The sequence below is a fragment of the Metarhizium brunneum genome, chromosome 3 (assembly GCF_013426205.1).
Source record: "Metarhizium brunneum chromosome 3, complete sequence".
In the NCBI taxonomy this organism is placed as follows: Eukaryota; Fungi; Ascomycota; class Sordariomycetes; order Hypocreales; family Clavicipitaceae; genus Metarhizium; species Metarhizium brunneum.
Window position 1 is genome coordinate 997,497 of NC_089424.1, and position 27,014 is coordinate 1,024,510.

The 27,014-nt window shown below is 50.2% G+C and overlaps 8 protein-coding genes across 8 annotated transcripts; 5 read left to right on the forward strand and 3 right to left on the reverse strand.

Annotated features, from left to right (window-relative positions):
• Nucleotides 1–683: 683 nt before the first annotated feature.
• Nucleotides 684–1,219, forward strand: G6M90_00g055640 (uncharacterized protein; the record flags this gene model as incomplete). Its single annotated transcript, XM_014688672.1, has 2 exons — nt 684–971; nt 1,031–1,219. The coding sequence occupies 2 exons, from the start codon at nt 684–686 to the stop codon at nt 1,217–1,219; spliced, it is 477 nt and encodes a 158-aa protein (XP_014544158.1).
• Nucleotides 1,220–3,105: 1,886 nt separating this feature from the next.
• Nucleotides 3,106–3,735, reverse strand: G6M90_00g055650 (uncharacterized protein; the record flags this gene model as incomplete). The annotated part of the gene is made up of 1 exon (XM_014688673.2): nt 3,106–3,735. One exon carries the CDS (start codon nt 3,733–3,735, stop codon nt 3,106–3,108), a length of 630 nt encoding a protein of 209 aa, XP_014544159.2.
• Nucleotides 3,736–6,925: 3,190 nt separating this feature from the next.
• Nucleotides 6,926–8,337, forward strand: G6M90_00g055660 (uncharacterized protein; the record flags this gene model as incomplete). Its single annotated transcript, XM_066130607.1, has 3 exons — nt 6,926–6,976; nt 7,062–7,196; nt 7,258–8,337. The coding sequence occupies 3 exons, from the start codon at nt 6,926–6,928 to the stop codon at nt 8,335–8,337; spliced, it is 1,266 nt and encodes a 421-aa protein (XP_065986651.1).
• A 437-nt stretch (nt 8,338–8,774) lies between these two features.
• On the forward strand, nt 8,775–10,022 carry G6M90_00g055670 (uncharacterized protein; the record flags this gene model as incomplete). Its single annotated transcript, XM_014688675.1, has 1 exon — nt 8,775–10,022. The coding sequence occupies one exon, from the start codon at nt 8,775–8,777 to the stop codon at nt 10,020–10,022; it is 1,248 nt and encodes a 415-aa protein (XP_014544161.1).
• Nucleotides 10,023–11,229: 1,207 nt separating this feature from the next.
• On the forward strand, nt 11,230–16,351 carry HET-E1_6 (Vegetative incompatibility protein HET-E-1; the record flags this gene model as incomplete). Its single annotated transcript, XM_014688676.1, has 3 exons — nt 11,230–12,336; nt 12,386–14,365; nt 14,414–16,351. 3 exons carry the CDS (start codon nt 11,230–11,232, stop codon nt 16,349–16,351), a joined length of 5,025 nt encoding a protein of 1,674 aa, XP_014544162.1.
• Nucleotides 16,352–18,187: 1,836 nt separating this feature from the next.
• G6M90_00g055690 (uncharacterized protein) lies at nt 18,188–19,648 on the reverse strand (the record flags this gene model as incomplete). Its single annotated transcript, XM_014688677.1, has 1 exon — nt 18,188–19,648. The coding sequence occupies one exon, from the start codon at nt 19,646–19,648 to the stop codon at nt 18,188–18,190; it is 1,461 nt and encodes a 486-aa protein (XP_014544163.1).
• A 1,437-nt stretch (nt 19,649–21,085) lies between these two features.
• Nucleotides 21,086–22,440, reverse strand: G6M90_00g055700 (uncharacterized protein; the record flags this gene model as incomplete). The annotated part of the gene is made up of 5 exons (XM_014688678.1): nt 21,086–21,590; nt 21,644–21,786; nt 21,842–22,063; nt 22,128–22,232; nt 22,291–22,440. The coding sequence occupies 5 exons, from the start codon at nt 22,438–22,440 to the stop codon at nt 21,086–21,088; spliced, it is 1,125 nt and encodes a 374-aa protein (XP_014544164.1).
• Nucleotides 22,441–23,359: 919 nt separating this feature from the next.
• Nucleotides 23,360–25,191, forward strand: G6M90_00g055710 (uncharacterized protein; the record flags this gene model as incomplete). The annotated part of the gene is made up of 3 exons (XM_014688679.1): nt 23,360–23,868; nt 23,939–24,326; nt 24,400–25,191. 3 exons carry the CDS (start codon nt 23,360–23,362, stop codon nt 25,189–25,191), a joined length of 1,689 nt encoding a protein of 562 aa, XP_014544165.1.
• Between the last annotated feature and the right edge of the window lie 1,823 nt (nt 25,192–27,014).

The window sequence follows — 27,014 nt, forward strand, 5'->3', positions numbered from 1 at the left end:
ATTATGATGAATCAATCCAACATGTGAGGCCACTCCTATATGTGAGTTAAATGTTTATAGCATCGTGAACGTAGTATTTATCATAAGGCAAAACCCGTCCACCCACAAAAATACTCCCCGTGGCACTTCAAGTGTCAACGGGTGAAGATGCAGGGCATCTACAATTAAGAGAGCATATAATGTTCAATTATCTAGGGCACTAGAGGAAGTGAAATTTCGATTCTTCTTGGTGGGTTGATTTTGATAGCAAGACTCTGTCGGATTGCGTCTGAAAATACATTATCAATTCAACCAGGTCCAATATAACCAATGCTCCATGCAAGAGAAGCCGCCGGGAGAACTACGGTCTGAAAGTCGCTGGTCCGATTCATTTGACGAACGCAGACTCACTTCCCTGATGAGAGACACAGTGAATTTTGGTCACCTACAGGCTCGTGCTGTGCTGTGTGTATAGAAGGTCATGGAAGACTCCGTTTGCTATCAACGCCGTTTGTCATATGCACTGACGTGGGGAAGCATGACACTCACAACGGATCCAATCTCTCCCTTATTCCGCAAGTTTACTCTTCGTCTTCCATATCAAAGTCCAATCTATTTGCAATCCGATTCTTACAATCAACGATACTCAGACTCACTCAGCAGAAAACAATACGAACAAGACAATAGCTCCCGCCAGTGACACCATGGCCAAAGCTAACGATCACATCGGCACCTTCTTTGCAGCCTATCCTGACTTTGACTACGAGCCCACAAACGAAGTGTGGTCAGAGTATCGCCGCCTAGTCAAGCGTTACGGGTGGAATACCAAGAGCCAGGAAGAAAAAAAAGCCAATGCTGCTTTTCGAATCGCACTCGTGGAGCAATTCGGATCGATATATGGGACCGAAGAGAACAAGCTCGAGGCCCTTCAGCGGCTCTGTGGAAAATTGGGCATTGATCCCATTCCGACTAGCATAACTGCTTGCAAGAAAGTAAGAGGAGTGACAGTTTCCGAAAGCGAACATGACTAATGGACAATCATGGGATCTAGGCCATCAAGCGCATCCATGTCAATATTGTCGACTTTATCGACTCTGAACGAACTGGAGAGCCGGTTCACAAATTTGGAAGTGTTGGGAAACTTGCGAAATACACTTGGGCAAGCGGAAAGGTCTTTCCGAAAAAGGAAGCAAAGAGGAGTAATTTGCTGCGGTTTCTGCTGCGTTGTCTTCATCATTAGCCCAGTTGCGACTGGTGATGAGCTGACACACGGTTACACGAGGACTACGATCACAAGACTTGGGCAGAAGACACTCGCAAACTTCTTGTATTTAAAGAGCTCTTCGGTCAACTAGGCCTTAAAGAAAACCAAGGATGTTTAATACCAAAATGGGTTATTAGATGAAGTGAGTCATGATACTCTAAGCCCTCACTGAGCCCTTGTCACATGAGCCGTATGAAGAAGTGGGAGCGAAAGATATTGACGTTGAGAAAGATATTGACGTTGAGATATGGTAGTGCGGTCAATACTAATTTTCGTAGGCGCCAAATATCATATGGTCGGGGCAGCTCCCAAGACGTGGTGATTTCAGCAATGAGGAATACCGTTAACATATAAGGGGGTATAATTTCCTCGCAGTTGGAGCATGTTGTTATAGTGACAAATACCAACATTTGCACATTTAAGCATTGCAATTGATAATAGCCATACACGACAGAGGTTGATCATATTGCCACTACGGGTATTGGTTGACCTTCACAATGGCACGGGTGCAAAAAGCTCGATTCATAGCGGCTCTTGGCTAGTGTCCCGAAAATAACATCATTATGATAGCAGTATGTTTCACAACGAAGCTCAACCATTATATCATGATGAATAATTTCAATTCCCACCTGTAATTTCTTCTGCGCAGCCACTAAAGTGCACATAAAACTGTCTTGGCGACCAAAGATTCCATCGGGATGAAAAGCGATGAGCGCAAACATAGGCATGACAATAAGCCTGTATCAATATATATTACAGAGATTCACTTGACTAGACTAAAAACAGGTCTTATCTTCCCTCTAGACCAATGAATATGGCGTCGCAGGTGAATACGCTCGAGTCACGATGCCCCTGACTCATCTTGTAGCCCCTGTGGGCACATCATGACGGGATTCGGACAAGAGCCGCGGAGGGCATCGATATCAGACGACGAGGATAGGTCTCGTCCAGAAATCTTTTGCAGGTCGCCCAAGTTTGGCGTCACGTAGCGACTCGGTGTAATGATCAAGAACACCGAGTTTCGCGTCCGCAATAACCTTTTTTCCCCCCATGAATGCCTGTTAGGAATAGCCGCAACCAGGGCCAGGACAAGAAAGCATTTGCTATAGTCGGGTGGTATCAGGCCGGCGCTGCATGGCAGTAGACGCCGAATAGCCCGCAAGACTCCAATCATGATATCCTCCGTTGTTGCCTCGGTTGTCTCGCGATCAACACGAACGGCATGTTTCCCATCCGATACATGTTTGCAGGATTGTATGCCGGCCGGGAATGCTCTGGATAAGACCGAACTCGTATCAAGATTTTGTTGTTTGCTCGAATCTCGCATCATTCGACCTTCATCATCTCGGCGCCAAGAAGCACCACGTCGGCCCGGAATGGCATGCACGAAAATCCTACAGGAGGCACTTGTTGGCTCTTGGAGGGAAATACACGCTACGCTATTCAACCTCATCCTTGTCTGTCAAACTGTTTCCTCGCAGACAAGCAGCTGAGGGCCGCATCGAAATGCCCATTGACAAGAGCACTCGCCGCAGCAACCACCATGGCCTTGGCCTGCCTGTCCTGTTTCAAGGCTGGCGTATTTTCGAGACACCAAAGCAATAGCGTTCCCAATGCCCTGGCATCTCCATCGTACTCTGGAGCCTCGGAGCCTGCGTCAATGAGCATCAGCTTGCCTGGGCCGCCACCCTGCTCCGTCGGCTTCAGCACCGTGTTCTAATACTTGATGTCGCCGTGTTGCGCACCACACTTTGCAAGCTCTCGAACGCCTCGAACCAGGTCTAGAAGCTGTGTCAGGGTGAGTGAAAGACCGGTGTTGCGGTTTCTCACCAAACTTTCCAAGTCCTCGCCAGCATATGGCATCAGGATGCCTGCAACGGTGCCGGGTTTCCAGGGCTTTCTGTCGGCGAGGACAACGGCGAGAATGGGACAAGACAGAAGCTCCTGGCCATTTCATTATTGGTTTCAATCGCTGGCATGCGACCCATGGCGTGGATGAGAGTCTCGCGCGTCTGGATCTCGCCCTCGATAACTTCTACATCAACATCAAACTCGATGCGCTTGAAGACGCAGTCTTGGTCATTCCAGGTACATCGGTCTGCTGAGCGACTGATGTAGGTTAGATTCTTGAGATTGTCAACGGCCGTGGTTGGCAATCTGTCGGTGCGTTTGTGCCCGTAACACAGTGACTTTCGAATGGGTCTGTCGACTTTGTCGTCCGGTTGGGAGTCAAACGTGACCAGGCTGCCCTCTGCATTCATCCGCATTGTCTTCCAGGGTGGCTTCTCCCGATTTGCGGCGTAATACCGGCCAAGGTGCGTGGCGATGGTTGATGAGAGCCATTGGTCATCCTCGACCTCTGCTTCGACCTTTACACAGTACCAGCGACGATTGGCTAGATCGTATGCCTCTGCAGAGCATCGCACACCGGGGGTTATAAGGTTACTGTAAATTTCAACAACTGGGTCGTGCCAGACACGGTTCGGATCCATGCTGATGTCCATGTCGCAGTGGTTAGAGTCATCAATGATGGTCTGGTCGCATAAGGGTCACATGGATGCCCTTGTAAGAGTCTGGTCATGGCCATGCAGCTGCATATGTAGGTAAAATGTTAATCGACTGCCACGTGACCAGACAGCCTGAGGGACTATGCTAACATGAACCCTGATTGGTTCATCCCTTGAATGTTAAGGACCTAGCCGTTACACATATATTATGAATATTTAGTTAAGGGGTACAAGATGTATACTAAGTAGCTTTGCATGAACTATTGGAGCCACAGGCATATAACTTAAGGGCATTACCAATAGTCCCTAGACGCGTCCGGTAAAATTTCTTCTATGCCGAGCCGCTGTTGTTACACGGAAAAGGCCCAATAATCAGGCTTCACCAATAAAGAACCTATTCGTTACACCAGACATATTTAACACGTGTCTAAGTAAGTGCCTTAGGCATAAATATTCCCGTTACATATACAATGCTTACTGTTCCCTTCCTTCCTCCTAGGAAGCCAAGGACCTTTAACACTCTTTGATATTATTATCTTTGAATTTGAACCTTTTCGTTCCAAGCTCTCTAACAAGCACTGAGGCCTTGTCACAGCTGTGGAGTGAACTTCCTTCTGCCACGTAACCCACGCTACTCGCAATTTTGCATGAATATTAGAACCCCAGCGCCATGACTCGACTACAAGTCTTTGCATAAATATTGCGAGTTCTAGGGTCCAGTCGCGAGTCTCAAGTCAAGTGGTGTAAACTAGCATTGGCATGAATTTAGGGTACAAATATGGTCAAATAATGCAAGATTGCTTGTATAAGCTCTTGCTTAAATAATTGCATATAAAGCTTCCATGACTCGTAGGACAAGATATAAAAGCTGCTACGTTTCCATTGTCCCATCAATCTTTACCTGTTTTATTATCCTCCCGTTATCGGTAAATTGCCTTGGTCTTCTCCGCCTTGTTCAAAACTTTATCTAAACCAGCCATTTTGCCCCAGACTTTCATTTTAACATGAAGGGTTTCGCATTTATTACCGCTGCGTTGTTCGCAGGCCAGGCATTCTCTATCCAATCTTATTCTCGACAATCTAACCTCCATGATTGTGGCAATACCTTTGAAGAGCTCGAAACGGAAGCTTATAGAATTTGGGTCAATGCCTGCCCTTCCTTGAAAATACCAGAGTACTACTGCACAAACCATATTTGGGAGAAATGCGTACAACTGTGGATTGATGCAATACCCAAGATTCGAAGGAAGGAATGGTGCAATAAAGAAGAACTCAAAATATTTGAAGCGGATGTCAAGGCTTGCCTTAAGCCAAGAGATCCAGCCACTGACGCTGGCTTGTGCTATGATCAAAATCTCTCCGGCGAAGCCTGCCAGAAATACGCTAAAGAATTCCGGGAGAAGAACAAGTATATACTAGGCCTTGCACCAGGTATTACACATGATGTCCAAACCTCGAATACTACTAACTGGTATATAGCCGACCCGTTTCCGGGGCCGCCCAAGGCAGCGAATCGCACAAATTGTGGCCGAAAGGGTGTGGCAAAGGTGAAAATTTAAACCAGACTTGGCCCGAAAATGGCTCGGCCGGGTTCTCGCCTCTATTCATTGACAAGATGCCAATAGCGGGATCTGCTGAGAAGCGAGATGAGTAGCGACGAGCTCTCTATTTTTTTCCTTGTTTGGCTTTAGACATTGGTTGAGATTATCTAGTCGGTTATTAATGTACTCGCTAATTGCATATCGTCCCGCGCCCCAGTGCGTCTTGACTGCAATTTCGGCGCTGCAAGCAAAACATGAGACTTGACCCAGCGACATAGATGTAACCATATGCCGTCTTTACACATGGCCTTGGAGGTGTCGCGTATCCCGGCGAGTATAAGCCGCACACGGTGTGACTGGAATTGGACGGTGACACGACATTTGCTCTTAGCATCAGGCTACGGAATGAGATGATTAAATCATAGGAATAACGTAGCTACATATATTCATAGTCCCGGATGTTGGCGGACGGTTCCGGCTGACGTGCTAAATGCGGTAATGTACTGCGGAAGCATCCGCATCCGCATCTCAAAGGAGTCAATCGACCATTCGTTACCATGCAGGGGCTGTGAGATTTGTTTCGCATCTGCTCCCGAGGCTGAAGAAAGTCTGGCCGTCTTATCAACGCGGCCCCCATATTGGTGTCACCAGGAAGCCGTCGCTTGGCAGCTCTATTGCAAATTCGTATACCGGAACCAATGGTTCAGAACGCTCGTCTTCTTCAATACATAATGTACAGTCCCCGGCTCTTGACATTCATGCAAGCAACTAACATTGTGCTTCGTTTGCCAGTTTCATCAAGTCCCTACAGGTCATTATTACTCACAAGATCAGGCATGTCCGTCGCCAATTCGAGCGAAGCGAGGGGTAAAAAGGCCGAGCGCAGTGGTAATTTAAAGTCGGATCAACGACGTTCATCAACTTTTACAAGGACATCTACTCGGAAACATCGAAGTATTTATATTAAAATTATCTAGTGTAAATTTATACCCCAAACTCCTGAAACGCATCGTCTGTGGCCTATTCATAGCCGGCAAACCTGCTCATTGAGCGCAGCTCTCCTTCCCCAATAAAATAAAGGACCTACACGCCAATAATGCTAATGAGGCCCAGACCACCGAGGTTCAATGTTCGCAAAGAGCGGACATCAGGAGCAGACAAAACGCTGGGTGGGAAAAAATGGGGCCGACGTTTGTTAGCGCGGTGTATTTACAAACTGAGGGTGAGCAAGACCATCACCAGGACTTGGGTGGTTTCTTTTGTTGAGGGATTTCCATTGTACCAGACTCATTATAATTCAATACAACAACTACAAAAGAGCCCTGTATCAGTATTTATTTTCAGTACCTCCCCGAGTCAGGAACAAAGAGACTGCCCGATTCCTTGGTCTGTGCTGGCCACACGCACCCAGCTGATGCATCACAGTAAACCCACAGCATGCCGCACTGTAATGCGACGCAGCGTCTTTCCCAAAAGGGCCAGTCCGCTTGCCTACTGGTTACGCTGTGTTTAGTTCTCCTCGATCGCCGCCCGTCACAAGAATTGATATCGCTATTTAAGTAGAGGTCAGGTTTCTTTCAAGAGCTCTTTTCTTCCTTGTACAAACACCTTTCCTTGACTATGCAGCGGCCAACATGTATCCCGACTGGCCAGAATCAGAGGCCGATTTGGTGCCACTCCCGCAGGCAAGTACCAACTACCAAGTGTTGCCTCACCGGTGGAAGGTCAACTCCCCACTTCAACATGTTAACCGACTGCGCTTTTTTCTAGGTAGATGGCCCGAAACTGCCTCCTTTCGACTTTCAGGGCCCTCAAGCCATCAAGTTTATTGAGCACATGGGAGAGGGTCTTCACTCACACGTCTTCAAAGTCGAAATCTTGGGCCAGTTGTACGCTCTGAAGCTGGTAAAGCATCTTGACAGCCCAAGTCTTGGAAAGCGAACAACGCTGACGAACTGAGCCGCAGTTTCGGTTTCCCAACGACTGCGACTGGGAGGGACTGCCTGAACCCGACACCAAGGAATTCGAGGAACTCGGGGAGGGCAAGGAGTACCGTGAATTATATTCTGCCCTCTACAACTATGCGGAGCCTTTTACCTGCGAGTGCCGTGCCTATGGGCGCATCCAGGAATCGGGTCACGAGACACTGGCGCTCAAGTGCTACGGCTACGTCTTGCTCGACGAGGAGCACGAGCGGAGAATGATAGCTCAGTTCCAGCACGACTCAAGCGGGGTGTGCCTGGACTTCAACGGATCCATCGATGCCTCCATACCAGATGATGTGCGCTTGCGGTTTGTGGGAAAGAGCGGCAGGCCGCCGCCTATTCGCGGCATCGTCAAGGAGTTGGGTGTGCCCGATGAGGAGAACTTGCGGCCGGCGGTTGCTCGCAGCATCCTGCGCGACATCATCAGAATGCAGAAGCTCGGCATCATCGGCATCGATGTCATGGACGTGCAGATTGTCAGTGGCAAGTTGTGCGACTTTAGCACCGCCATCACGACTCCTCATTTCCTGACGACTCCGGACATCAACCCTCATCTCACGGCCGAAATGGTGTCAATGATGGAGTTTGCGACTTTTGACAAGGCACTGGGCGACTATAAGCGTTTTGACGACATGATTCGCGAGTGGAACCGGTTTGGGGGCAAGGCGCGCCCCATCTCCATCACCGCATTTCCTGGCGGTCGTGGCTGTGAGCTGCGGTACAATCTGAGAAACAAGGCAGCCAGGGAGCGCATCTTCACCTACGTTGACCCGAGATCGTATGACTGGAGGACGTGCGGGGCGAATCTGAAGACAAACGGTAGTGATGCAATAGGACGGCGTAGATCAGCACGGTTATCAAATGGTCGGGCGCGCGAAGGCTCTCCACGACGGGGGGCCATCTCTAGGAGACGCAAACCACTGACTTGTACGCCATCTTTGTGGCATTATGATTGCCGATTTCGGCCGGGTGTTGCGGGCATGGTGAGATCTGGTGATTTTCCGGGAATCTTTTTACAGTGGTACCTGAAAGACGGGTTCTTATTTCCTTACCAGCGGTGAATAAGGGAATATCAGTTCTAGTTTTTAGGATACTAATTATATAGCTATATTATGTATTAGCTTAGCCTAAAAAAGCCTAAAAAAGCCTTATTAAGCTATATATATTTTAATATATTAGCCTATATTTATTTTATATAGAATATATAAGTTACTACTAGAAAGGCTACGTGTAGTAATTTATGTTAGCTCTAAAAATACCAGCGTGTTGGTCCGCTGCAATGCCATACAGCGGCCAACTTATGTTGTGCGACCTGGGCCGCAACGAATAGCCATCCAGATATCTTCTTTGTTCTAATTTCAGGCAACCAGACATGTAGCCACCTCATGTCTGGCCTCTGCACAGAGAATACTTTGCCCCTCACTTCCAGTCTTTGTTCAAATATTCTTCTCATACTAGAGCTAAGCCCGCATCGCCCACGGCATACCGCGTCGCCACAATGGCAGCACCTGGTGATCGAAACTCGACTAGCTTGCGTGCTATTTTAACCCAAGCGAAGCCACAAATCTCTTGCATGAAATATACAGCATCCAAGAATACTATAGGCCGGTGGCCATTACCGAAGCATCATGGGATCGCTGAATGGAGCGAGTTCAACCTTGAATCCCTTGTTGAGAGTTACGGCCATATTCTTAACCGGGAAGGTCCTGGAGGCATCCCAGCCGCAGATCTGCCGAATAACAAAATCGAGATTTCCAGAGTCAACCATATTCGGCTTCTGATCGAATGGAATAGCCGTGTAATCGACATGGCCCAAAAATTTACAAAAGAAAGCCTTGGCATCGACACAGGCGTCTCCCTCCTGAACGATGTCACTACTCGCGACGGGTCAGCCCGGGCCAGAATCAGAACGGCACCCGCAAAGGGGGCACCCACTGTCGATCACGTTATTGCACTTGACGATCACCCGTTGACGAATCTCGTAGTGGGCCTCGTGAAATCCCACAGCAGATTTCCGGCGAGCGTGGTGGTCGATGATTCTCATCTCACAACGACAGATCAGATGTGGGCGCTGGGACAACTTGCCAACTTATGTCACACTGCGAAGACTCGATACGGTTACATCATGACAGATCACGCACTCGTCGCGTGCCGTTGCACCATATTTGAGGATCCCACCTACCGCTTTGGCAGGTTCAAAGTCGCTCTTGTGCCGGTGCCATGGTCCAAAAGAGGCCCGGAACAGCTCACGACGGATCTCGCGCTGTGGTGGCTCTGTATGCTGGCTGCCTCAGCCCCCCACAACCGGTCGACCCTCGAGCATGAAATGGTGCCGATCAACAAGTGGGAAGTCAAATACTATGACGATGGGCGCGGCTGGGTGCGTCGCCACAAATACTCGGGTTACGAGGAGCCTACCGAAGCCCCGTCTCCTCCACCCTACGAGACACCGGCGCCTGACGATGTGGCCGGTAATGCCGCTCTTTTCATGGCCGCAGTAGGAGGACTCAACGTGCAAGAGGATTTCGACCCCAATCCCCCTCCCATCCCAGGCCAACCAGCCGACCTTGCGCAATCTTACCAGCACAATCCCACCGACGTCGTTGTTGCGTATGACGGGCAAGGCTTGAGTTTTGATGCTGCGAATGAGGGGCTTTTGAACTTCGATGTTGCGAATGAGGGGCAGGACTATTTCTTCAACTTCGATGCTGCGAATGAGGGAGAGGACTTTGACTTCAACATTTGAACCTCGATGCTGCGAGTGAGGGCAAGACCACATGCAAGTTGAAGACTAACCAACCTGCCCTTCAGTGAGGAGTCAGGATAACGTGGTGCACAAACTCGGAGGACAAACTCGGGAGCTATAGCAGGAGTGGGCGGTCGACATGGACGGTTTGTGAGGTCTGGTTCTCTTGATGCAATTTATTGTTGTCCAGCAAAGCTAAGGCCTTTCCAGGGGAAGTATATGTAGTTATTGTGCACGTGATATACACGTGACACGGTTCTAGGTTAGAAGAATAATATCAGAGTAGAAATATCTTAGGAGCCCGAAACCTTGCGGCTAGTAATAAAATTAGTTTTACGTGCGTATTAAATTTTTATTTATTATATAAGTATTAATTTTTGGTTATTTCGCTCTGTAGTCAAATAAAATTACACGCATGATACAAGTATTGTGCAAGCGTAAAATCTAAAACAGTATTGGGCTGTTCCAGGCCAAGGACAGTGAGAGACTAGAAAAGTTATTATATAAGCATATTAGCTAAAATTAAAGTTAAATCTTTATCGCTACTACTCGCTTTCCGTGTAGTGTCATGTACATTGTAGTCTGGTGGAAGATGCCATGATTCGGCGCCAGAAGATTTGGAGGCAAAAACCTTCTCTCAACACTCAGCCAACCTGAGCGAACATCAGCCTCGTTGCCCGGTGTGGCGCCAAATGGCAGAAGCAACCACCGCATCGGCGTCGTTGGTGGTGTGCATGTTGGCAGCTGGTTGGCAGCTGGTTGGCAGAAGGGCAGGAAGCTTTTTTTCAGCTTTTTTTCAGCTTTCAGCCGCCAGTGTGAGGAAACGGTCAATGCTGTCTGGTTGGAAGAGCAAGCTTCTCAGGCTCAGGCGAGGCCTTGTCGTTGCCTCGGCAGCATCTTTTCATTCGCTCGCCCCTGGCTTTGTCACGTCAAAAGCATATAAGCTATTCAAGCTCCCGAGGATAACTCCGCAGGCCTACACTTTTACACTTTTGACGCAACAGGTTTCAATGTTGGCCTCATCATCATCGTGCATCAACCCTCCCGCCGTTATGGGCCAACTCGGCGACAAGTCACTGCACACCGCCCTCTACTCGCGGCAACAAGTAACATTGAAGCCAAAGTTGAGACGTTTACCGAAACGTGAGCCCTGAAGCTTGCCTGTATCCAAGGAACAGAGTCTAGTGGAAATCCGGGGAGACTAGAAATGCCACAAAAAAAGGAGACCTTTTCTGTGCTGACGCCCATCCCGGGCGACATACCGCGTCAGCTAGCCATCGATATCCTCCACGCGCACGACGAGGTCATCACCCTCAACCCTCTCGTCGTCCATCACCGACCCATCCCTGCGCCGCGTACAGCCACTGCCGACGAGTACTACAACACTTGGTACGAGATTGAGGAGCGTATCCAATATATGCCATGGGTGGGCAAGGTCGGATCTGGCAAGATCTCCTTGATAGGCTGCTTCCATAATATGCCCTGGGGCCTTCAAACACACCTTTACGCACCAATGAAGATCGACCTACGCAATGAATATCGTATCACGGGAAACCAAATGGGCGAGGAACCAGCCGAGACGCGCGATACTCTGCTCGATTCGCTCGGTGCTCCCGCCGACGGGCTCTACCTGCGGGAGGATATCGAGATTCAATGCAGCATAGCCGTCGTCAGCTTCGTCAAGGCACAGCTCAAGGCTGCGAGCGAGGAGATGGCGCAGCGTATTGTCAGGAGGGCAGGTAGGTTGAGACCGGACGCAGGCGTTAAACGCTACCCAAACACGCCTTCTGGAGACTCGGAGCAGCCGGGTATTCAATACATCTCGGAAGGATCAGTATCTTCTTCGCCAGGCACAGACAAGGAAGCCAAGATGGCCGTGGCGCCAACAGTGGCCCTGCTGGCCCCGTCCGTCGAACCTCGAACCAAAGGGCCCCCAGTGGCCGAATTCCAACAACAACAACAGGCTGACGCCGCTATGTCCACATCCCAAAGAGTCTGGCATGCTTCCTATGAAAGCCTTGAGAAGGGGAGTGACACGGCGAAACTTGTCAAGTCTTATGCCAAGATCCTGATGGCTGTTCTCGGAGATGGCCAGCATGATTCCGCCGAACTGAACGATCCCACCAGGCGGCAGGACTGCATGAAGGACTTGGTTCGACAAGGACTGGCGAGGGTTAGCACTTCCTCGCGGATCAGGCAGGGAGTGAGTGATATTGCCGAGTATTGCCTCTCGGCCAAGGCAATGGTAGATCTGGCCATCCAAAACATACCGCAGGCTGCTCTTCCGTGGGCTGGCGTTTGCATTGGATTGCAGGTGAGCATGCCTACTTGAACCCCGACGTCCATTAACCGCATCCATCCAGATTCTCTTGAACCCCGCAAAAGCGACAGCATCCAATCTATCTGGCATCACATATGTGATTTCCAGAATGGATTGGTATTGCGCCTTGACCGAGCATTTGCTGAAAAAGGACAGCATCAATATCGAGGATGGGAGTATTACGGATAGCGCGTGCAAAAATGTCCTACAACAACTAGAGGTCAAGGTTGTCAATCTGTACAAGTCTCTCCTTCTATATCAGATGAGAAGCGTCTGCTCCTACTACCGAAACCGAGGCTATAGTCTTCTTCGCGACCTCGTGAATTTGGATGACTGGGACGCCGACGTGAAGTCTATTCAAGCCGCCGAAAAATCTCTCCGAATGGATTCGGATCAGTACAACAAGCTGCGCGAGAAGGAGGTTCTGGGAGAGCTTGCCAAGAGGGCGGAAGGCATGCAGGGCTTGCTAGGCGACATTCACCAGACCCTCCAAGACTTTGTTGCTCTGCAGAAAACCATCCGTAGGGATGACATAGACGCAGCCTGCCAAAAAGATCTGCGCGTCGTCGACCCACAGCATGACATGGAGAGGATTGAGAGAAGCAAGGATGGGCTCATCGACGGTGCGTACAACTGGATCTTTCGAACCCGGGAATACACCGCATTCACAAACTGGTACGATGGCAGCCTTGAATCCTCACCAAGCCGACTGCTATGGATCAAGGGACACGTGGGTACGGGCAAGACTATGCTCATGATTGGCATCATTCGCGAGCTGTCCTGCCAGCCTGCCATTCTCGCACCCAGCCTCTCATACTTTTTCTGTCAAGGCAAGGACACGGCCTTGAATAACGCAACGGCCGTCCTGCGATCCTTGTTGTGGCTTCTGATCCTTCAACAGCCACATCTCGGCTCACATTTACGCCAAAGATACAACGAGTCGGGTGCGAATCTCTTCAAAGACCAAAATGCTTTCTACGCTCTATCAGAAGTGTTTCGTAATATGCTCCAAGATCCCGGTCTCTCACCAGCCCTCTTCGCCGTCGACGGACTTGACGAGTGCGAGGAGGGGCAAAGTGACCTTGTTCAACTTATTTCAGCCTCCCTGACGCTGTCCGACAAGGTGAAATGGATCGTCACTAGTGATCCGGCGCTCGAGATCAAGGCTCCGGGCACGGCATGTTCCGCCGTCGAGCTCGATGCCGAAAGGCTAGACGCTCCCGTTCACGAATACATTACCCGCAAGCTCTCCAAGCTACGGACGCGAAAGGGGTATACCGACGCTGTCATGGCCAAGGTTTCGGACCAGCTCCACGAGCGAGCTGAAGACAGTTTTCTTTGGGTCGCCCTCGTCTTCAAAATGCTCGACTCGGAATACGGGTGGAACGCCACCCGGGTCCTTGAAAGGACACTTCCCGGGCTGCCGAACCTGTATGGGCAAATGATGGGCAAGATGGAGAAGGACACAATGGACCGACAGTGTTGCGAGAACGTCCTGGTCGCCACGTCTCTGGCCTATCGCCCGCTCTCCCTCCCCGAGCTTGGTGTTGTGGCCGGCGTCGAACCTGGGATTGACCTGCCGACCATTGTGGAGGAATGCGGCTCGTTTCTGATGACGAGAGATGACAAGGTCTTCATCATCCACCAGTCCGCCAAGGATTATGTGTTGGAATCATTCAAGGCTGGGCTTCAGTCTGCTGGAGATGTCCCGGGACATGCGAGCATTGCTCAACGCTCAATTGAAGCCATGTCCGTGGTGCTTCGTCGGAACATGTACGACCTCGACTACGGCTTGAAGCCAGACGATTTGAAACCACCCGAGCCAGACCCGCTGGCCCCGATAAGGTACTCGTGCACCTTCTGGGTAGACCACATTTTGAGCGCCTCGGGTCTCGAGTGTAGCAGAGAGTCAGTGTTGGAATTTCTCAAGGCACATTTCCTCCACTGGCTTGAAGCGTTGTCACTCATGGGGAGGCTCCCAGACGGGGTTTTGTCAGTGCGGAGGCTTCTGCACGCTGCACAGGTATGATCAAGACTGTTATCACTACATCTAGTTGCTGATGGCGTTCAGGAATCAGGGTCATGTTGCGAGCTTGCAGCGTTCTTGGAGGATGCTGAAAAGTTTGTCAGCAGCTACGGATCCATCATTGAACGAGCCCCGTTGCAGGCGTTTGGCTCTGCGCTCGTGTTTAGTCCCATGAAGAGTCTGGTCAGACAGGCGCATTGGCAAGAGAGGCTGCCGTTTATCCAGACAGTTGCTGGTGTCAGAAACCATTGGGACGCTCACAGGCAGATACTTGAAGGACATGGCTCCGAGGTCAAGGCTGTCGCATTTTCACCCGATGATAACACAATCGCCTCGGCTTCCAGCGACGGCACCGTCCGGCTCTGGGATGCAGCCACGGGAACATGCCGGCGGTCGCTCTCTGGACACTGTGGCAATGTCTGTGCCGTCGCCTTTTCACCTGATAGCAGCATGGTTGCCTCGGCTTCAAGCGACTGTAGCATCCGGTTGTGGGTTGCGGCCACCGGGGCATGCCGGTGTGCACTTGAGGGGCATAAATATTGGGTTAGCAGCGTAACCTTTTCTCCTGATGGCAAGACGATTGCTTCGGCTTCGGGAGATCATACAGTTCGGCTCTGGGATGCGGCCACGGGAGCGCATCAACAGACGCTAGAAGGCCATCGTCGCTCAGTTACTGCAGTTGCCTTCTCGCATGATGGCAAGTTGGTTGCCTCGGCTTCAGTTGACCGGACAGTCAGGCTCTGGAATGTGACCACGGGAGCGTACCAACAAACGCTCACAGGGCATACCCGCTCCATCAACGCAGTCACGTTCTCGCCTGATGATAGCATAGTCGCCTCGGCGTCCGGGGACTGTACCGTCCGACTCTGGGATGCTACCACGGGAGCGCATAAACAGACGCTCAAGGGACATGGTAGCTGGATTAATGCTGTTATTTTCTCGCTTGACGGCAAGTTGATCGCCTCGGCTTCACACGATTGTACTATCCGGCTCTGGGATGCTACTACGGGTGTGTTACGTGAGACACTCGACGGACATCATCGAGTGAACGGCGTTGCGCTCTCAGCTGATGGCAAGATTATCGCCTCCGCATCGGCCGACGGGACTGTCCGGCTGTGGGATATGGCTTCGCTGGCGTATAGACAGACACCCACAGGCCATACTCATTGCGTCAACGCAATCGACTTCTCATATGACGGTACGATGGTCGCCTCAGCTTCAGGTGACTGCACCGTTCGGCTCTGGGACGCCTCTACGGGAGAGTGCCGGCAAATACTCGAGGGGCACAATGGTTCTGTCAATACAGTTGCCTTCTGTCCATGTAGCAAAATGCTTGCATCAGCTTCTAGCGACCGCCGTGTCCGGCTGTGGAATGCTACTACGGGGAGTTGCGAGCAGATACTCCAGGGCCACATCAGTGATATTAAGGCTATTGCCTTTTCCCCTGATGGTTCTGTGGCTGCCTCAGCATCAGATGATTGTACTATTCGTCTGTGGAATGTAGCTACAGGGGCACACCAGCAAACCCTTGATGGGTATAGCGGTGAGGTCAAGGCTATCGCCTTTTCGCCCGACGGCAAAGTAATTGCGTTGAGATTGAGCGATGGCATTCCCTGGCTCTGGGACGTGGCCACTGGAGCGCAGTGGCAGCTCATCGAGGAGGGTGATTCGGCTCCCATGGCGCTGTCGCCCGACGGCAAGATATCCGCCTCGGCTTCAGACGATGGCAGTACCATCCGACTCTGGGACGAGGTTGCAGGAGCGCACCAACAGGTGTTCCTCGGGTCAGTAGAAAAGGGGCGTCCAAATCATGCTCCATGTGTTTGTGGGGAGTGGATAACTCTCAACGGTAGGAACCTGCTTTGGCTTGCTAAGGATTACAGGCCTACAAGTGTAGCTCTGCATGATGATATGATAGTTTTGGGCTATGATACCGGCGGGCTAACATTTTTGAAGTTGAATTTGGATTTGGACAACGGGTAGATGGATGGAATGACTTGTGAATTAATACGACTTGGCTGACAAATCTCTGCGATGCAGCCTAGGTGACTGCCTACCGACGTTGCTTGGTGGAAGTAGAATCGACTGATGAACGACCAGAAGACGCTTTGGCCTCCAAACGTCCGTCGAAAGGGCCCAAATCCAACCCTACTCGAATTGGGATAGTAGTTTTTATGACTACGTCCGTGATGGTAACTTCAGATGCCAGCCTACTCGTGCTGAAAACCTGAAAGCATCGACAAGCCGTGTCGGTTTCATAAGAATCGGCGTATCAACTTGGTCCTGACTCCTTGTCTAACTATCCTCAGATTCGAGCGTCGGTCCCTGTCGCGATGCTACGTGACCTCCGTGCAACGCATGATGGATTTCGCAATAATGCGTAAGAGGAGCGGAACGTTCTTTGGCGTATAAAGACGCGGCCATTGTGGCAAGTGTGTGATTTTTCAAAAAGCATCAATATTTGTGTGAGCCGAGTGAATTTCCCTGATTCACCGTCTGCTATATGTATGCTAGCTTTGTTCGGGAATGCTATTTAGCCACATCTTCTCCTTTAACTTTAGGCAATTCTATCGAAAGATGTAGTATCTTCTTGGAACTGCCTCGATATACTTATATGTGTGTGGTGTGAACAACAAAAAAAGCTCTGATTGCGAGGCAATTATCCCCTTCGTATTCCGTTGACAATATATATAGACTCTTGTGTTCTAAATGCAATCCAAAAAGGGCCCCATGTCTCATTTCACTTATTTACCAGCCCATTTTTATGAAACAAATTTGACAGGCGCTGTCCGGCGCTGGTCCCGGCTGCAAAGCCCAAAAAGAGGCTCGGTTCCCCAGACGCCGTCGCATAAACCGCCATGCCCTCGGGCTCACGGAACGACGGCGATCCCCCAGCCTTGGGCTAAGATGGGAAAGGCGTCATGTACATGAACAATTATACAAGTCTTTTATGCCTGTTGGAATCAACCGCACCTACAATATCGATTGAGATGGGCACGCGACAGAATAAGCGCTAGTCCTTGTTGACAACTAGCAGGATATTGGCAGTTATGCTTGATTCTGAGAGGCTGCTGCTGAGGGAGTTATTTTGCATGATCCTGTAGCTACTAGGCACAAATCGACTGCTCTATTAATAGATGGCCTGGCTGAAATGAGCCTAAATCAGGATCCCAGCTGCTAGGTAGTTCAAAGGAGCGAAATTTGAGGCTCGGCCAGCTTTTCGATGCTTGGTTGGTGAATAAATGCTGTAGCTAGTTTTGCCTTGTTGGGGCTATTGCCAAGTATTTCGGACTTGGTCATAAGCAGACTAATACAGATTGAGAGTCACGGTACCACTTCTATAGTCGCTTGTATATGTTCTAGTGAATTTGTGCTCGGGGTACATGATGTCCCTACTCATACCGTGCAGCGCAGCCATGGTCGCACTTCAACAGTCATACCGGGCTTGTAGCCTCCGCCCTGGGCTGGTTCCAAGGTCTCCTTCCTAGAGCATGCAGTCTCGGACCATGTTATTCGTCTTCCATGGGCAAATATGCACCAGGCTCGGCGGGTGCCCAACCAAGGGCAGACCGTCAGAGAAATTAGCGGCGGTACACAAACTTTGTGCGGTCGACGTAGAAAAATGTCTAGTCCCCGTAGTCCTATAGAATAGAACCACATTTCCTACGCGATTCGAGTATTTTGTGCTTGAGTCCAGAGTGCTAAATTGCAAGACTCAATATCATGGTTCATCGTATACGCCCTAAGTTCCTGAATATCGGTGTCCTCAAGAGAGTAGCTTTTTCAAAAGTCATAATTCATGTCCAATTCCTCTCATGCCTATTCCTCGGATGGCTCAACATCATACTCAATGTCCGTTCTGATGATATACTTGGCTCCCTTGCGCACGCTTGTCCCCTCGTGCAATAATGCTCCTTTGGTCTCGCCATGGGGGAACACTGCAACGCCTCCCATGACCGGACGCACAGGATACGCATTGAGCGTCCCCTCACGCTGTCCCGGTATGTAAAATGTTGTTTCGCCGCCTTCAAACTCATCATTGAGATACAGCAGGAACGTGAATAGGGAACTTTGCTTCTTTTCTGCAGGGGAATCGTCGTACACATAGGTGTCGTCGGGGCGAATACCGGAAGGCGGCCATGCCCCGTCTATGTGGCATCGGTACTCGGCCCCAGGAACGTAACGGTAGACGCGGAACCGTCTGTTGACGCCGCGGGAACGACGGCCATTGAGCGAGGCGGGGACGAAGGGCGCCATGCGTGCCCAGAGTTTATCGTGAAACGCCGCGTCTACGACCCAGTAGAAGTTGTGCGCCAGTACGCTGGTATCTTCGCCTTCTCGAACGGGTATGTCGGGAAGGAAGCCGACACTCTCTCCTGTGGCAATGATGGCCTTGCATTCCTCGGGCGAAAGGACACCAGTGGCAAGGCCAAGGTGGGGAACGCTGGGGTGCTCATGATATGTTATTCCTGAGTGCTCCGAAGACAGGTCAACGGTGTTTGGTTCTGTCGTGTATAAAATGGCTGGATGATGATTCGGCGGTTTGCGGAGGTGTCCGGGCGTCGTCTCGATGATGCGGAGAGAGGAGGAGGGCGAGTCGGGCCCAGAGGACAGGATTGACTTGTCCAGGACCGAGGCATAGACTTGGTGTGGCTCTGTGGATGGGCGCAAGTCCCAGGTAGGCTGCAAAGCTATGTGGGAGGACGATTGGGAAGGGGGTTTCGCCTCTGGGTTGGTATCAATCGGGCAGCTGACGCGCATAACAGCATCCAGAACTTCCAAAAGCTCCCTCTCTTTGTCGGAGCGGTTGGGGTTGACGATGCTCGCGCCCTTGGGCTGCGTAACAACATCCAGATCCCGAACCCATCGACAAAGAGCACCCAGTTTCGGTTCTTCGCCTCGCAGTCGCATTTCAGCCAGCAAGATCTTGGCCTCGAGGTACTTCTCGTCGGCAAGCGCTGCTGTGACGCGACCGGTGAGGTTTGCGCCCTCGGCCGAGTTCACGCCCGTGGTACATGACTGCCGGAAATCGTAGACGGCGGTTCGTAGATTTTTGCACAGCTTCGACTTTGTAAGGCCTGGATATTGCGCTAGGGTTGTCAACGTCTCAATGGTGATGTCGAGCTCTTCGTCCGAAATGACCGTCTGCAAGTTTTTTGGTTCAAACTGCGTGGCATCACTATCGGGGGGCGGTGTCACGATGGTCGTGGTTTTGACATGTTTCTTGGGTAATTGGGCCTGTGCCTTTCTCTTTCGCTTTGCTGATTTCGATTGTGTCATTGCGAGGGCGATGGCAATTCGGGAGAAAGGGTTGGTAGAAGTCTAGAGACTCTACTCCTCCGGTCGTGGGAAAATGTGGTGGATTTGTGCGGCTTTCGGACCCACTTGAATGTTGTCCATGAGAAGAGTCTGGTGCATTCGTCTGAGATAATTTGCATCTATTTGTTGAGTAAAGTAGCAGGTGAGAGGGTTATTCTACATTGTCGCCGTTGCAGGGTACAAGTCAATGTGACTTTGTGCTTGTGTAGGGCTTCAGGTCTGCCTCAAACGTTCACAGTCTTCCATGGTTCCGTGACCCGTCGATCTGTTTCTATCCGTTGACCCAACGCAACTCGGCACCTACCCTATACGAGGGCCTGCTTTCAGAACAGTTTGCTTGGGCGGCGACAATGGCTTAATATTTGCGCTTTCTGCGTTCAATTTATTGTCAAAAAGTGCCTGGCTACAGACTACAAAGAGATCCCAAATACCTATTTATTGTGGTTAGTCTGTCAGTCTATTTTGCTACACATTGGGTCACCGCATCACGAAATGGCACAAACACGGCCCACCACCTCAATTCTTCCCAAGAATGGGTCCAAGTATTTCACCTCAATCATCAAAAACAGATCAAGCCATTACAAGTACGGGCAGTGCCTCAGAAACATCTTTGCAATCCTGATCGATTGTTACGGCGCCTCAATTCTCGAGCACGAGAGTAGCACGATTCTGACCGCACCATTGTTGGCCGGACTCGCTCGACGTTCTTGTCGCAGACGTGCATTTGCAAATGAAGAGGGCTGACTCAATTGACCGTTTTGCGGCAAAGATCATCCAGACTGGTAGCCTGCTCCATGAAGGTGCCAATCGGAGGCCATGTCTCTCAGACATGGCTTTCCAACACAAAAGAATTTGATGCAGCGCCAATTCGCCCCGATTGAGCGGGCTAATTACCTCTCGTCAGACATGCAGACGGGCTTGCTTCTACACGTAGGAGAAGTTCGCCGCATTTGTCTATTTCATCCAGTCTCGTTGGATATGCTAATCGTTGAGAGGAAGCTTGGGCTCGCCATTAGCCCGAGCGGCTCGAGTTCAGAACAATCGAGAGCCCGGACCGTGCTGATACTGTTGATAAAGACTTGTGAAGCAAATTCAACGTCGGCAATGGCAATCAAGAACAAAGAGGAAATTGCGAGCGTTGTATTTGACTCTGCGCAAGGACTCTAATGTGGTGCTGCCTGGTAGTTGATCATATCGGACAATGATGAAAAGACTGGTCAACATAGATTGCGTGAAAACGCGTTGTCGGAGATATGCCAAGTGGAATTCATTAAATCATGCAAAATATTACGTCTAGATCGTCCAGATACCGTATAGGAATAAACTTTGGTCCTTTCGCGGCAACCCGCCTGTCGATCGCTCACATCTCGTCATGTATTCGCATAGTTGCCTGCGGCGTCAGAAATTGGTATTTGGCTCGTACTCCACTGTCCAATCCACCGTCTTCCGAATGACCATTGCCTTTGCCGGGAACGGCGGGCGCATTTGGATCTCGTCGACATGTGCCCACGCTATTATGCCATCGTTGTTTCTCGCGGTGCCTCCTGTCGATGGCCTGTTTAGGAAATGGGCGTCTGTGCCAGACGGATCCGTGAAGTCGTCCGCCCAGTGTCTATCAGCCTGACCGCTCTGTGAAGAAGTTCCATAGACATTTTTTGCCGAGGGCCCTGTTGTCGTATACCCCGTGGAGGAGTAGTTGCGCTTTGACGTCACTTTGCTGTCCCATTTGTAGTCCATATGAAATGTTCGCAAAAAGGGGCGAAGCGATGTGATGGATGCGGACAGGACAGAGAAATGCAGTGTGGCTTGGGTGATTATGCTCGGTACAATGCTCGTGTCAGTCGGATTCGAGTTGACGCCTGGCGAGAGTAACCAGAGCCGCGCAGCAACGAGAGGAATCAGCCTGTTGGTCGTAAGTACTGGGCCGACATGCGGACTAGAAGAGCTGGAGCGTACAATAAGCGAGCAGCGAAAGCAGACAAGATGACAAGGCGCTTTTGTGCCTTGAGTTGCAAGCTGCTAACGAGGCTCAGGGACAGCAGGATCAAGAGAAACTCGATAATGAGACCGGTAGCCTCTACGACGATCCACCGGATATACTTTGACGATGGTTAGAACTATAGAATAGGCGCTATAGGAGATTTGCACGCTCACCATGGTTGTCGTTCCATCCAGCGTTTGCCACGGATGGCGCCGGTGGCCTCTCAAGGCGACTACAAGCATAGAGCCTACTGTCCATATCGCGGTGACCCCTACCAGAACATAACCTGGTCTAATCTGGGGACCCGAATACGCCAAGTGTATGACAAAGAGTGCCGTAGATATCTTGGAAAGTCCCAAGGCGAAGATGTAGAGCTGCTGACTGGCGTAGAGAGACTTTGTGCGTATTAGCGCTTGGATGACACTTTGACAGAGACTATATTGAAGGATGGTTGCGCACCTGTGTAACTACAAGTTGATCCTCGGGTGGAATTAGATCCATTGGCAGACCGTATCCTCGATGAATTGCTGACATTATCGGCACAATATCCATTGTAGAGACCAACTATAACGGAACAGGTGAGAGGGGATCTATAATCAAAGTGCCTTCGGGATGACCTTACAAACGCAACGGATATCGTATAGTCTTCAGCACCCCAGCGTTTGGCAGTGACTTTTGCCCAAACACGAACGAAGAAAATCAACGTCGACCAAACCCATACAATGGTCATTGCACAGACAAGCCAGTTTCCATGATTTTCCGATTCTGCCATTGTCACACCAGAAGGCCAAACTGTTTGGTACAAGGAGTTACGTTCAACACATGGAGACCACAAGCAGGAAGCATCAGATGATATATATGCACAGAATGAGCGCATTTCAAGCCGTTTTAAGCCCCTTTCATAACAGCCACGAAGACAATGGCCTTCGCGACACTTCAGTCGTCTTTGTCACGATATTCCACAAGCGCACTTCATCGCCATCTGCCCTTCTCCTAAACATGGTCGCCGGTTGCCCTGTGCGGCATTGTTCGGCAGTTGAGAACAGCCGCGACCAACAATTATCAAGAAGGAAGAGCTCAGCATTACCTGTGATAGATCGCAAAAGTATCCAAAAGACACATTTTATCACGACAACCATATCAACAAAGAGCTTTGGGCGGTTGGTGCTGTGCTCGTGCCTAAAACGGTCGAGGGTGACGATCTCACACCTCAATTGGAGCAGAGACCCTGCTTTTTGGGGGCAAATTGAAGTACTAAAATCCCAAGCTGCTTACTCTGTGGGGAGTCATCTCCAATGAGGGGAAGAGCTTGAACCAAGAATGTCTCTCCATTATGGGGTAATGCATGTTGTGTGATCAGATCAGAGCCATTTGCGGCGAGATTAGAATGTGGCTCGTGGCACATTATGCAAGCTTGGACTGTGTACAAAACTTTTCTTCTGTCGCGCCCAACCTTTTGGCGCCCGGATTGGCCATTCGAACGTGGTGGTTGGTGCCGGGGTAGCAGACGGCCATGGTAGGCTCCCATGTAAAGCCTTATTCAACTTGATGTTTCAGTCGCCATCACATCCACTCGGTTTCTCTTTCTTTCTTTCTCGTCTTATTTTCTCGAGTCAGAGATTCTTCTTCTACCAGACTTTCTTTCGCACTTTTGCGATATTCTTTTGCCTTTATTGTCCTCTACCGTCATCATGGCTGACAAGGCAGGGTCTGTCTACCGTCCTCATGACACATCAATTGAACTGGACGACAGCATGTTGGGAGACAAGTCCAGTTATCATTACAATTTGACCTTGTGCACTCCAAGAGACCACAAGAATGGAGCCGATGATGCTGTAATTGAAGATGCCGAGCCTGACCTTCGGCTTACAAAGTCCACGGCCGCCGACGCTGCCGACATGCGCCGCATGGGAAGAAGCCAGGAACTTGTCCGAAATTTTCGCACCTTCTCGGTGGCTTCGTTCGCTGCGATAGCCGGAGCAGGCTGGGAGTTTGGCATGTTCCAGATCACGCCCGCTCTTCTGGATGGTGGCAGGCCGGGCTTGATATACTCGACCATCTGGAATTTCATCGGCTTCATCCCTATTTACCTGAGCATGGCTGAAATGACTAGCATGGCCCCCATTGCTGGCGCACAGTATCATTGGGTCAGCGAGTTTGCACCGGAGAGCATGCAAAGAATCCTCAGTTATGTGAGCGGGTACGTGATGTGACTCTGATGTCCCGACAGAACAGTTGGAGGGTGACTAAAGTCTAACTGGGATCGGTAGATGGACATCAACTCTGGCGATGCAAGCCGGTCAAGCACTTGGCGTTCTTTTAACGGGAACTTTGATCCAGACCACCATTCTTGTCAATTACCCGGACTATACAAGCCCGCCGTGGCACGTGTTTCTCTTCATCGTTGTGGCTGTCATAACAGCCTTTGCCGGTAGTATCTGGGGTCATCGGTCTTTACCGCGTTGGCAAAACATCGCATTTGGCTTGCATGTACTGGCCTATTTTGCTGTTTTAATCCCCATTTGGGTGAATGCACCCAGGGCTACGTCGGAGCAGGTATGGACAGAGTTTGAGAATGCCGGAGGATGGCCGAGTTTGACACTTGCTGTCTTGATCGGCCAGATGACTGGTGCGAATTTCGAAGTTGGCGTTGATGTGGTATGTCTCAAGACTCCCAATGGATTGTATCTCCGGCAAATTGTGTGGAATCGGCTTATTAACTATCAACAAGGCGGTGCACATGTCCGAGGAAGTTCGAAATGCGGCCTCGTCAGTTCCCAAGGCAATGTTGGCAGTCTTCCTATGCGGCTTTGTGTTGATTCTACCTCTTGTTGTGACGATTGTATATCATATTCCCGACATTGGGGTTGCTCTCAGCGACCGCACAACTTACCCGGCCGTTTACGTGCTGCGACAGGCCATGTCAACTGGTTGGATCACTGTCGTCCTTGTCGTCGTCAATTTCCTTGTGGTCTGTTCGAACATTTCATTCCTCACCGCGGCTAGTCGCGATCTCTATGCGTTTTCTCGCGACAAGGGAATCCCCTTCTCCGACTGGATCTCCAAGATTGATCCAAAAAGACCCGTGCCTCGAAATGCCGCGATTCTGACCAGCATGTCCACGCTGGCAATGGCGCTCATTTACCTCGGCAGTCCTGTTGCTTTCTATGCCATTTCCTCACTCACGACGGTGGCCTTTCTCCAATGCTATTGCTTGAGCATTGGCTGCTTCTTGTGGAGGAGGATCTACTACCCCGAGACCCTCCCACATGGTCGGTTTTCTCTGGGCAGATATGGGATTCCGATGAATGCGGCTGCAGTCGTCTACAGCTTATGGACGTTCTTCTGGGCCTTTTGGCCAGAGTCCTATCCCGTCACTGCAGGAAATTTTAATTGGTCCTCGGTTTTGTTCGCCACAGCCCTTATCGGGGCACTGGTGCACTTTGCTCTTGTCGGCCGACACAGATATCACGGACCAGTTGCTTTAGTCGACGGAAGAAAAGTGAGGTCGTTCAGCCGGTAAGATTGAAAAAATATGGCATAATAGTTCAACGTAAATCATGGTGGCAGAGTTGTCTGCCGTTAAGCAGTCTGCGCGAGTTGTTTTACTGAGGCTGCGGGTGAGAGGAAGACATTGCATCTAGCATTTGTTCAAAACGCTAATAATATATGATGGATACGGTGACAGGGTAGATATTAATAGCGCGTTAGGGATCTTAGAAAATCCTATAAGACGATTTTAAAAATTGCAATTATATATAAATAGTAGTTATATTATAATAATATAGAGTATACAAGTGTCACGGCGGTTATGGGCGAGATCGTTGAGCCGTGGAGCAAAAACACTTGGTCGAATACCGCCAGTACCCAGCTTATAAGTATTGATGCACATAGTAGTTCGGAAAAGGGCTGCCACAGCCTTGGTGGTTAAGAGTGCTATCCCGACTCAGAGTGGTTCGTGGCGCTCGAGTCCATCGTTACATACGCGGTATGCAAGGCTTCGCCAACGGCTGGTTTCAGCGTTTGCCGAGAGTCCATTATCCATATTTACCGGGGTTCTCCCCAGCTCTTCCGAATTGTCGAGCGAGGGTGCGGAACTCAGCATTCCGACGTGGGTTAACTTCGCAATCGATACTGTGAATTGCAGCCAGCACGCCTTGCCGTATATATCAAGGACTCCATGCGTAACTCAGATACGGTGCATGGTCCTTGAAGTACATGACATTGAGACGATGCACAATGCCTTGGACTTGCGACATGGAGCATATATTTTCTATCTAGAGCACGACATTCATGGAACACAGATGGGACGAGTGGTACAATGAATGGTTTGATTTGCTGGCAAACTACTACAATAGATGCGAGTCATTAATTAATGTTGACCTCGACATAATCAACCCAAACTTCTCTGAAACGGAGGAGCTAAACCAGAGGAATTTCATGCGTCTCTGGAGACAGACAGAAGACCTGAGCGCGGGTAAGCTGGCTCTCATTCGGACGAATCGAGCCTGGACCAAGACTTTGACGTGTTGAACCACCCATGGCCAGGACTGCCTAACAAATTGCGGCAAAGTTACGAAATGGTAGTGGAAATAGTGAATAACGGAGATAGATGACCCCTGCATATCGATGGTTGCCTTTGCCAATTCTGAAGAAACCGTAATGTGAATGGAAATACGGAGTGCTAGGCCGACTGATTTCCCGCGCCGCGTTGTACGCCGACGAGCCATTAAGCGTTGATTACCCATTGGCAACAGCCCGCATGTCATGTGTGTGTTACTTACAAATGTAGAGTTCCCTCACACAAAAGATGCATATAGGAACACATGTTGGACATGTGTGTGTGTGTAGGAGGGAAGCAAGGAGAACACCCTTGTCATTGTGGTGTCGTCTTAGACTTCGTCTCCCAGAGTATTGCAAAAGGCAAGTCGCTCGAGAGTTCGGAGGGGGGGGGGGTGTTTTACAGCCAACTGGATATAAAGAAGCAGTCCAAGGAAAGCCGAGTCAATCGCCAGCTTCCCACTGTATCTCCCTTGATTCCCCAACCCAGCATCAAGAGTCTTCCTGTGATAAAGGTGTTTGAAGAGACAAAGGCCACGAAGAAGCATGATTGTGCGATAGATGAGTTTCACTAATGACCTAGGCTACCGAGACAGCCAACATCATAAGATCCTGTAGTTAGAACCCTGTGTGGGTCAGTCACAAATAATATTGATAATCTAAAAGGGACTATTTTACTGGCATCTTTAGAATAGGATCGAGGTAGAATCATTGTTCATACTTCATAAAGCCATGTTTAGTAACCTGCGCCGGTACCAAGCACTTGGTGGATTAAATCATGCAGCG